The sequence below is a fragment of the Camelus bactrianus genome, chromosome 16 (genome assembly GCF_048773025.1).
Source record: "Camelus bactrianus isolate YW-2024 breed Bactrian camel chromosome 16, ASM4877302v1, whole genome shotgun sequence".
NCBI classification, from domain to species: domain Eukaryota; kingdom Metazoa; phylum Chordata; class Mammalia; order Artiodactyla; family Camelidae; genus Camelus; species Camelus bactrianus.
Genome location: NC_133554.1, coordinates 504,965 through 516,663, shown reverse-complemented (window position 1 = coordinate 516,663; position 11,699 = coordinate 504,965). Strand labels below are relative to the sequence as shown.

Below are 11,699 nucleotides of genomic sequence, written 5' to 3'. Positions count from 1 at the left end.
CCAAGGGCCAGAGCCTGGGAGACTGAGACGCCAACAGAAGGACCAACATGTGCGTCACGGGAGCCTGAGAAGAAGAGAGAAGAGGGTAGAGAATATGTGAATAAATAATGGCTGAAAACTTCCCAGGTTTCATAGAAGACATGAATGTAAACATACACCAGAGATACTGTGGGTTTGGGGCCAGACCACTGCAATGAAGCAAATACTGCAATCAAGTGAGGCTCACACGCGTGTTTTGGTTTCCCAGTGCACATGAAAGTTATGTTCACATTATACTGCAGTCTACTAAGTGTGCAACAGCATTGTCTACAAAAAAAAAAAAAAGTACATACCTTAATGTTAATGTATTACTGCAAAATGCTAACCATCATCTGAGTTCAGTGAGTTGCAGTGGTAATATCAAAGATCATAGACTGTAGGTCACCAGAACAAAATAATAATTCAGAAGTTTGAAATATTGGGAGAATGACAAAAACATACACAGAGACATGTAGTGAGCAAATGCTGTTGGCGTAACGGTGCCAGGAGACTGCTTAGTGCAGGGCTGCCACAAGCCTTCAGTCTGTAAAAAACACAGTATCTGCAAAGCACGATAAAGCAAATGGCCTGTACAAGAGCCCGAACAAATCCCAAGTGAGGTGAAGCCCCAAAGCCCCACACCGAGATACGTGTGGGAAAAAAAGGCAAAGATGAGGCAGATCTTGAAGGCAGCAAGAGAGCAGTGAGTCATCACGCACAGGGATCCTCGACAGGATTGTCCGAAGATTCCCAATCAGAAACCTAGGGGCCAGAAGACAGAGGGCTGCTTAATCGAAACTCTAAAACAAAGAAGTAAACCAAGAATCCTCTATGCAGCAACTCTGTCCTTCAGAAGTGAGGGGAAGTCAGGACTCCCAGATGAAAGACGAGGAGTTGTAACCACTAGACCCGTCCTGCAGGAAGTGCTCAGGGGGGTCCCGCAGGGCGGCGGGAAAGGACACGGGACAGCACCTCAAAGCGGTGTAAAGAAATACAGATCCCAGCAAAGGCAGATGCTCGGGCAGTTTGGAAAACTGCACTCACTAGCTTGTCTTCTAGCTGTACTTTTTACGTTCTCTATACATTCTCTATAACTTAAACATTTAAAAAAATGCTAATATGTAACTTCAGTTTGTGACTACCAAGTTGTGTTTTCTACATGATTTAGGAGACTGATGCATTTAGAAGAATGACGTTTGTCTTGTGGCACATGGTGTATCAAGATGTGACCAAGAGGACAGGGCAGAGCTGCAAAGGAGCAGAACTTCTGTCTGTTATTGAAGTTAGGCTGCTATAAATTCAAATAAAAATATTATAACTTTAGGACTTTAAATGTAATCTTCATGGTAACCACAAAGAAAGTAGCTATAGAATATACACAAGAAGAAATTAAGACGGAATTTAAACATTTCATTAAAAAAAAAAAAGACAAGAATGCAGGAAATGAACAAAAAAGCTATAGAAAACAGACAGCACAATGACAGGTTAGTCCCTCCTTCTCAGAAATCACTTCAAATGTAAAAGGACTAAACTCTTCAAGCAAAAAAAACAGATTGGATGGATGAACACCAAGTCCAGCCACATGCTGTCTGCGGAGACTCACTTGAGAGCCGAAGGCACAGTTGAAAGCGAAAGGATGGAAAACGATACTCTTGGCAAATAGTAACCAAAAAAGAGCAGGAGTGGTCATACTGGTTATTTATTTGTCTGGTTATCTACAGACAAGCAGGCTTTAAATCAAAAAGCGTTTACAAGAGACAAACAAGGACATTGTGTGTTAACAAAAGGCTTTTTGTGTAGTAACATACCGCGAGGAGATGCAACAGCTACAAGCCACTTACACAGCTCGTGACCGACCGTCAAAATAGATGGCGTACAAACCCAGGAAGAGAACTGCCCCCGCGTAGTCAGAGCCACTTGTGAAAAAGGCGCAGCGGACGACGTCATGCTCCGTGGCGACACACTGACCGCCTCCCCTCTGAGATCTGGGACAAGGGAGGGTGCTCAGCTGTACCACCTTCGTGCAGATCGCGCTGCAAGTTCTAGCCAGAGCAGTTAGGCGGGAGAGAGAAAGCAGAGGCATCCAAGCTGGAAAGGGAGTTGGGAAGTTACTTCTGTTTACAGAAGATAAGCTGATACATGTAGAAAATCCTAGACTCCACGAAGAAGCTATTAGGTCTAGTGAGTGAGTGTAGCAGGGTCTAGGATACAAAGTCAGTGCAAACGGCTGTAATTCTATACACAAGCAATGAGCGTTCTGAAAAGGGAATTACAAAAGCAGTTTCATTCACAAAGCATCAAAAAGAATGAAACATTTAAGAATTAACCAAGGAGGTGAAGTCTTGTATAAAGAAAACTGCAAAGGGGGAGGGTGTAGCTCAGGGGGAGAGCGTGTGCCTGGCAGGCACGAGGTCCTGGGTTCAACCCCCAGTCCCTCCGCCAAACAAATAAGTGAAAACCTAATTATCTCTCCCCACCCCCAAAAAGGAAAACTACAAAACATTGCTGCAAGAAATTAAAGAAGACACAAATCAATGGAAACACATCCCATGTTCATAGATTGGAAGACTTAATATTGTTAAAGTCAGTATTACCCCAAAGTTATATACATACATATATTTATATATATACACGTAGTCAATGCAATCTCTGTGAAAATCTGTGACTTTTTTTTAAAACAAATAGAAAAACTCATCATAAAATTCATTTGGAGTCTCTAGAGATTCCAAATAGCCAAACAGCCTTGAAAAAGAAGGATGAAGTTGGAGAGTCCTGCTTCTTGATTTCAGAACTTAAAGTAATCAAAACCGTGTGGCGCTGGTGCAGAGACAGACGTGAGGGCTGGTGCAGGAGAACAGGGAGCCCAGGAAAGAACCTCAGAAATGCAGCCACAAGGCTTCTGATGAGGCTGCCAAGACCAGTGGGGAAAGCACAGTCTTTGTCAACAGATGGTTTTGGGAAAACTGGATAGCCCCATGCAGAGAAACAAAGTTGAACCGTGGCCCAACACCATACGTAAAAACCAGCCGAGAACGGACCAGGGACCTAAATGCAAGGCCTCAAACAGTAAAACTCTTTGAAGGGCATAGGACACAATCTTCTTGACACTGGTTTTGTCAGTTATTACTGGATATGACACCAAAGGCGCAAGGAACAAAAGAAAAAGTAGACAAGTTAGACTTCGTGGCAATTTTAAATTTTTGTATATCAAAAGACACTATCCACAGCATAAGTAGGCCGCCCGCGGAACAGGAGGCGGTACGTGCTCACCACGTGTCTGCCGAGGGACTCTGACACCCACTTCAGCAGCAGCGGTAACAAGAACGCGATTCAAAATGGCAAAGGAGGCGAGCAGACCCGCAGGTCACTGGAACAGGATACAGAGCCTAGAAAGAAGCCTGTGCACTCATGGTCAGCGAATCTACAACAAAGGAGGCAGGAACACACAATGCAGAAAAGACAGTCTCTTCAACAAGGGGTGCTGGGAACACTGGACAGCTGCAGGTAAAAGGATGAAATTGCGTTTTCTCACACCACGTACAAAAGTAAACTCGAAACGGACTGAAGACCTAAATGTAAGGCAAGAAACCATGAAACTAGAAGAAAACATAGAACACTCTGACATGAGCCTCAGGCATATTTTGGGGGGTCTGTCTCCTAAAGTGAAATAGAAAAAAAAAAAAATACACATATGGGACCTAATTAAACGTAAAAGCTTTTGCACAACAAAGGGACTCGCCACTGACAGAATGAAAAGACAACCTCCTGAATGACTAAGTATTTGCAAATGATACAGCTGATAAGGAATTAACGTCCAGCGTATACAAACGGCTCACACAACGCAGCATCAAAAACCAGAACAACCTGATTAAAAACGGGCAGAAGAACTGTATAGACATCTCTCCAGAGAGGACATGCAGATGGCCACCAGGCACATGAAAAGATGCTCAACATCACTAATCATCAGGGAAATGCAAATCAAAACCACAGTGAGCTATCACCTCACACCTGTCAGAATGGCCATCATCTGAAAGACCATAAATGCTGACAAGAATGTGGAGCAAAGGGAATCTCCTACACTGTGGGTGGGACTGTAAGTTGGTGCATCTACTGTGGAGTACAGTATGGAGTTTTCTCAAAAAACTAGAAACAGAACTACCGTATGACCCAGCAGTTCCACTCCTAGGTATATATCTGAAAAAACAAAACAAAATAAAAACACCAATTTGAAAAGATACATGCACCTCAGTTTTCGTAGCAGAAATATTTACAAATTGCCAAACTATGAAAACAACCTAAGTGTCCATCAACAGATAACTGGGTAAAGAAGATGTGGTATATATGTACACTACGGCATACTACTCAGCCCCAAAAATGAACGAAATTTTGCCATCTGCAGCCACGTGGGTGGGCTTGGAGGGCACTATGCTACGAAAAATAAATCAGACAGAGAAAGACAAACACTGTATTATATCACTTACATGTGGAACCCAAAAAATACAACAAATTAGTGAATGTAACAAAAGGGACCAATACAGAGAGCAAATGAGTGCTTAGTGGTGGGGGAGGGGGCACGAGGTGGGGAGCGTGGGAGAGACAAACCCCTGGGCGTGAGACAGGTTCAGGGACGTACTGCACAATCCAGGGAATACAGCCAGTATTCTGTAATAACTAAATGGAAAGTAACCTTTAAAAATTGTATTTTAAAGAAAGTAGAATGGTAGTTGTCAGGGGCTTGGGGGAGAGAGAATGGGGAATTACTTTGAATAGGCACAGAATTTCAGTTTTACAAGATGAAAAGAGTGACTGGGGTGGATGGTGGTGATGGCTGCACAATTGTGTGAATGTACTTAATACCACTGAACTATACACTTAAAATTATTAAGATGACAAGTTTTACGTCTTTTAACACAATTAAAAAAAATGTCACCAGTGAGTGGCCAGTTCTCTGTGGTGTGGAGGGTTAAACTGCGTTAGTGATCTTGGACAGTTTTCCCGAAGTTAGTGTTTGGAACTGGTGGAAAGATAATACTCATTTATTACAAAGACATCTGTTAGCTGTCTGCAACTGTTTGCTTAGCATTTTGCTCAACTTTTGTAAACAGCCCATTCCCCAAAGATATAGAAGCTACATCCATTTGTGCAGAAGCTGGCTGGCAGCACACGCAGGTGACAGAGGGACCCTTGCCCTGCCGGCTGTGTGTTCAGTCACCTACTTGGAGGGGGCCTCCGCTCATCAGGCCAAGGGTAAGTGAAGGGAAGAGATGACTGCCACTGCGTCTGTCACTCGGTACAGATCTCTCTGTTTTTTGGGGTCCCATTTCCTGGGAACACTGTTCTTATGTTCAAAGATTTTCCAGGCTAAGTAGGAGCTAGGCGTTCGCTCTAAATTTCACGTGTCACGAATCTCTTCCTGACAAGAAGGGGAGGCAGGGCCACACAGTGACTAGCTTTTCTGGACAGCTGTGGCCTTTTCCACCCTGAGAACAGTGTACTTCTCCAAGACCCATTCGCCCTGGAGCCTCCAAGGGGACTGCAGGGTGATACACGTATGTGAGAAGTGACACGTATGCTAACACGCATATTGAGCTGAACAAGAGTTCACACTGGTGTCTGTGACTCCACCCTGGGGCCAAGGGGGTCATTCTGGCCTCTTGCTTCTCTCTAACCTCCTGGTGTAACAGCGGGGGCCTGGGTCCCCTGTCTGACAGCTGTTTACTAACAAGGGACACCACCGACATTGGTACATTACTAATTAAACTCCTGACTTGGATTCCACCAGTGTTCCCACTGACGGCATCTTTCTGTTCCGTTTAACTCCAGTGAGGGTGTCCAGCGTTTCAGGACTGTTAACCAGTTCCCTCTCTGAGAAATGAAGGTACCAACTGGAAGACAGTGTTCATAACAGTTCCTTTCGTGTTCAGCCTTGTGGTTCCCAAGGTCACTTAGGTCCGCTCCTTCTTCCCCCCGTGGGGTGGGGTGGGGTGGGGGTCTGGTGTTTTTAACAGATGTGGAGGTGGAGGCGGAGAGGAGCTGTCGTGCCTGCTTAGGGCATGCACGGGCCCCAGGCTTGCTGAGTCAGGGCCACGGAATCCTTGCTCCGCAGGCTGGCTGCGCGTCTTCACGCAGGGAGGTCACGGTCAGGAGAAGCCAGGCGCCTCCCGCCCCCGCCGCCAGCACCCTGGACTCGAACTGGCCACTAAGCGCCGATTACTGGGCTCTGCTTCCGTACCGCCCCCCGCCTGCAGCGCGGGCGGTGTTCACCGAGAAAGTCAGGGAGGCCCGGGCGCAGCGGGCTTGGCGGGGCGGGGTGGTGTCCGTGGGGTGCGGCTTCGGGCCTTGGGGCAGCGAGCGGTGGACGCGCAGGGATGGCAGGGGCGCGGGCGCAGCTGGCTCTGACTGCGCATGCGCAGTGGGCCGCGGGCGCACGTGGCGGCCGGCTGGCGCGCAGGCGCAGTGGGCGGCGAGCGGTGAATGCGCAGGCGCAGTGGGCGGTGAGTGGCGCAGTGGGCGCACGCGGCCGGCAGGCAGGCGGGCCTTCCGGGCCTGTTTCAACATGCGGCCGTTAAGCTGGCAGGTGGTGGCTGCGGCTGCCGCAGGCTTCGCGCTGGCCCTGGAGGCGCTGCCCGCCGTGCTGCGCTGGCTGCGGGCCGGGCGGCGGCGGCCACAGCGTGAAGTGCTGTTTTTCCCGTCGCAGGTGACCTGCACTGAGGCCCTGCTGCAAGCTCCAGGCGCCACGCTCTCGGGCTGCCCGTGCAGCCTGCCCCACTGCGAGAGCTCACTGAGCCGCCTGCTGCGCGCCCTGCTAGCTGCCCGCGCCAGCCTCGAGCTCTGCCTGTTTGCCTTCTCCAGCCCGCAGCTGGGCCGCGCCGTGCAGTTGCTGCACCAGCGCGGGGTGCGTGTCCGCGTCGTCACTGACTGCGACTACATGGCCCTCAACGGCTCACAGATCGGCCTGCTCCGCAAGGCAGGTAAGCCAGGTGCGGGGCTGGGCAGAGGCGAGGACTGCAGGGGTGTTTGGGGAGGGGTCTCACACCGGCGGGAGACCCAGTCACATCCCCCGGTAGAGCTCGGGTAGTCCTGGCCTCACGGTGGGTCTGCTTCTGTGTAGAGTTCTAGCCGGAAATCTGGGTGTGAGTCCTGGGAGGAGCCGCTGTGCAACCCGTCTTGGGGAGGAAGGTCTGCCCAAGATCACCCAGAAAGCGAATGGAGCCCTGCGGTTCTCTGCCCTCCCATGACCCGCTTTGGCCTTGGGAGCTGGGGGAAAAGCCTGTGCCTGGAGTGAAGCCTGGCCAGTTCAGCTTTTGACCTTAGCAGCCTGAAATGATGATGGCTTGGCCTGAAAGCACTCAGTAAATCCAAGGTGAAGGCTAAAAGCAGATCTGCCCGCAGGCTGGCAGGAGCTTAGAAATCTCCGTGTTTGGGCGCAGGGGTGCAGAGAGGCAGTGATCGCCTTTGGGACTGAGGGGAGGCAAGGCATTTCACTTGAATTCACTAGGGAATTTTCTTCTGAGGCTTCTGGAATGAATAAAACAATGCACTAACACGTGGAGCTGAAATGTTTAGTTGGTGAGTGGTTAATTTGTTTCTCCAGCTGCAAAACAACAGGGAAGTTAGGTATCTCCGGCCCACCTGCCTCTCTCGCTGGGGTGAGGACAGGTGAAAGGGATGTGTGAATGATTCTGCAGACCCTCTAAATTCACATCCTGCCTCACCTGCGAATTGTTTCCTCCCCTTCTACCACGTGTAGCGCCGCGACCTGCGAGCTCTGTGCCTGAGATTTTGTATATTAGCTGCTCAGAGTCTGAACCTCATGCCTTTCCATCACTCGGGTACCCAGGAACGTCATTCCTGCTCCATCATCCGTTTGATTTGTCAGTTCTGGTGGCCACCGGAACCTTTGAGAACTGTCCGGCCTGCTCTCGGCACAGCTTGGGTCTTTTGCTGGCCCGGAAGGCAGGTCCCCCTCTGGCGATCCAGGCGGGAACGCACTTTACTCCTCCGCTGCGGTTCGCATTCGTGCGGGCAGGGCTGTGCACTTAGTGTAATAATATTGTAGATGTGGACTTCCGCTCTTCTGGTCGTGATGAGTTGTCCTGATCTTTGGGTTCTTTTGAGGGGGAAGCCTGTCTACGTTTGGGCACAGCTGTTTTGTTCGTTTAGCTTTTATAGACTTGTAGAACCTCAGGTTTGGAAAGAACCTCTTCTGCAGGGAGAGCCTTCTAGTGTGAGGAGGCACATGTGCGGAAGGGCAGGAAGTCCTGTGGACAGATGTGGAAGTAATGAGGGGCCGGGGGCTCCCCTTAGGGCGTCAGCAGTCAGAGAGGCTGGATGCGAGCTTGGGTGGGGGCAGGCCGAAGCTGTGGCTTCAGGGGGGCTTAACTCCCACTTGGCCACCGGACAGGACGGTTATCACAGGACTGAGAACTTGGGGGCACATAAACCCGAGCAAATGATTTTTACCCTTAAGGCCGCTGGCCGGTCGCTGAGCAGTAGTAACCTTGGAGGATGATGCACGCTTGTCGGGGCTGGCGAGGCTGGAACCCTGAGGCGTGTTTCCAGAGGAGCAGAGTCCCGCTGAGAGCAGTGTCGGCCTGTCCAGCACATCGCTGCTGCCCCGGCCCTCCGGACGGACCTTCTCCTGCTCTGGGTTCGGCGGCTGCCACCAGTCCAGGCGTAACAAGCGTCCCGTGGCCACCACCCAGGACCCGGGCAACAGTCAGCCGTGTTAGAAAGTCCGCTCTGGAGAAAGAGACCAAGGGCTGGGCAGCCGGGCGGGGCCGAGCTCACACTCAGGGCGGGGCCACGTTTGGGGCAGGGCCGTGGGCGGGGCTCACGCCCAGGGGAGGGTCTGTGGGCGGGCTTGTGCTCGGGGCGGGGCTGTGGGGCGGGGCTCACGCTCTTGGGTGGGGCCGTGGGCGGGGCTCGTGCTCAGGGGCGGGATTGTGGGCGGGGCTCACGCTCACTGGCGGGGTCAGGCCAGGCGGCAGTGAAGGACCTATGTTCGCAGGTATCCAGGTGCGGCACGACCAGGACCTGGGCTACATGCACCATAAGTTTGCGATCGTGGACAAGAAGGTGTTGATCACGGGCTCCCTCAACTGGACCACTCAGGCCATTCAGAACAACAGGGAGAACGTGCTCATCCTGGAGGACGAGGAGTACGTGAGGCTCTTTCTGGAAGAATTTGAGCGTATTTGGGAGGAGTTTAACCCTACGAAGTACACTTTTTTCCCGAAGAAGAGTCGGCGCTGAAGCGTCTGTCCTTCTGCATTGGGGCGGGGCCCTCGGGGCGTCCAGGACGCGGGGCAGGTGCGTGTCCGCTCGGGCCGCAAGGTGGGTCCGACTGCGGAGGCGGGTGCAGTCGTGGTCACCCACGCGGTGGGGCGTGAAAAGGAGCCAGGCCTCGGCCGGCCGCACCTCCGTGTCAGGGGCAGCTGGGTTCCAGGCCTGGGTCGGGAGTGTGGCCGCCCTACAGCCCCCGCAGCCTGCGGTCACCGCTCCTTGGGGGCTTCCAGCGGGTCCGAGTCCGGATTCCTCTGTCGGACAGACGCTGAAGGCCCCACCTGCTGTCGGGGCGCCGTCTGCGGGGCGGGACTGGCAGCGGCCGGGAGCGGCTTCTGTTCCCACATGTTATGGTTTTAATTTTGAACATTGTCACGCTCAGCGGAGCTCGGTTGTGTGTTCAGGACCTACCTTCCTGTGGACACCTGGGGACCCTGCTCTTCGGGGGTTTGGGCCCAGGGTGGGCATCGCAGTTACCAGCATCTGAGGAGGGTCTGGGTCGCAGATCTGTGCTGGGTTCCAGCCCAGGTTTCTGTTCGCAGGAAATGGAGAGCAAGTATCTTCCATCCGTCTTTGAAGGGTCCAGGTTGCTTTCTCCGTAACCTGTATCTTTACACAGAGGTGGCTTAGGTAGCACGTGAGCACGTTTCATCTTGTCACCTCTGTATGTGTGGTGCCCGTTGTCCCCAGGTCTGGTGGCCGCGTCCCTGGGCCTCTTCCTCCCTGTCCGGCTCACACAGCCACTTGCAGAGGCTACTCTGTTGCGAGTTTTTCTCCTTTTAAAGTTACCTTTAACTTAGGCTGTTAGACAAGTAAACTCATGGTTAATTCTTATTATTTAAATAAAGCTGTAGCGTGTGACACGTGGATTGGAAACGAGAAATGGTCTTATGTTAAACTCGTTTTTCACAAGCCTGTGCTGCAGCCCGTATGCTCTGAGAGGAAGGGAGGCCCTAGCCGTGTCCCAAGTGATGCCCACACGTTTGAATAAACACATTGTCCTTCTGGACCCGTTGGTGTTGTCTCTGCCTTTTATTCTTTCCAACAGTGGCTCCTCTTTATTAAACAGAACTTCGGGGGGCGGGGGGGGGGTGGACACAGACAGCTGTTTAGAAACTGTTGGCCAAATGGGAGCTTCAGATGGAGAGAAGACGTGAAAGGGCCATTCCTGGCGTCCACCTGCTTTGGTGATGTCAGCCCATCCTGTCTGCCCGCCCTGTGGGGCCAGTGCTCAGACAGTGTGTGGCACCCAGTGTCCCAGTGACGTGTGCATGTCTGGCCACCTGGCTGTTTCCAAAGTTGTGAGGTGACTTCATCTCATATCATTTTTAGTTAATATAATTTTCTTTATGTTGTTTTTATTTCCATCAATTTAGCAGCAGAGGGAAATTAAATCTAACAAAAATGTTCAGATAATCGCTTTTCTGAAAGCTACATGGAGTACGTGGAGTAAAATGTAACGTCCTCTGAGGGCACAGGGGCTGAGCTGTTGTGTTTCCATTTAGACCAGGTGGTTGCAGCCTCTGCGGGGAGAGGCGTGAGGAGGGGCAGCTGGCCCAGGCTGGGGTACACCAGTCAGTGCAGCAGAGACCATGGTGGGTTCCAGGTGCCCGGTCCTTGAGGACAGATGAGCTCAGCAGTCGGTGTTTATCTGACTTGGAACACTTCTGGCTGAGGAAGTGGATTTGTGCTGCTTAACATCTGCTTGGGGCTTGTCCAGTGACAGGTGGGCACCCTGAGGAGCCCCCAGAACTGGGCTGAGGTCCCACGAGGCAGTGACCTCAGTGCGGGGTGGCAGTGGCTGGGGGGACCTAGTGGAGCGTCGCCTGAAGCTGCAATTTGCCCACGAGATTCCGTCCTGAACAGAACCTTTGAAAGAAGTGACCAGTCCCCCGGGAGGCACTCACTCCTTAGGAGCCCAGGACTGCCCACCCCGCAGCCTGCAAGTGCTCATCAGCCTGGCGGTGTTGGTTCAAGGTTGTCATTTCAACTACGGGGCAGGGGTGCAGTGAACTGAACGTTGGGACGACTGCATTTAAAACATTTTAGACTCTTGGAACCCTTGTGATTAAAAAAAAGTTGTCGGGTTAATAGTTTGGCCCTAACAGTTTCCTCTTAACTGCCAAAGGCACGGAGAAAGTCGGGATGAAATGATACAATGACCTTTTTTTTTGTAAGTGAAAGCAAGTTTATTTAGAGGGAAACACACTCCACAGACAGTGCGGGCCTCCCAGAAGGCAGGAGGGTACGGAGCTGTGAGGTTCTGTGTGCTCGGTAATTTCACGTGCTGACGAGGAGGAGGATTATGCCAACTCCTTTGGGGAAGGGGTGAGGATTTCTAGGAAACACCCTCCTCCTCCCCAGCTACTCTTTGACTTTCTGTGGCCAGCCTAGGC

At 51.6% G+C, this 11,699-nt stretch overlaps 1 protein-coding gene across 1 annotated transcript; it reads left to right on the top strand.

Moving 5' to 3' along the window:
• The first annotated feature begins 5,309 nt into the window (after window positions 1–5,309).
• On the top strand, window positions 5,310–10,312 carry PLD6 (phospholipase D family member 6). Its single transcript, XM_045509570.2, has 2 exons — window positions 5,310–6,989; window positions 9,029–10,312. Exons 1-2 carry the CDS (start codon window positions 6,575–6,577, stop codon window positions 9,271–9,273), a joined length of 660 nt encoding a protein of 219 aa, XP_045365526.2. The 5' UTR covers window positions 5,310–6,574; the 3' UTR covers window positions 9,274–10,312.
• The last annotated feature ends 1,387 nt before the right edge of the window (window positions 10,313–11,699 follow it).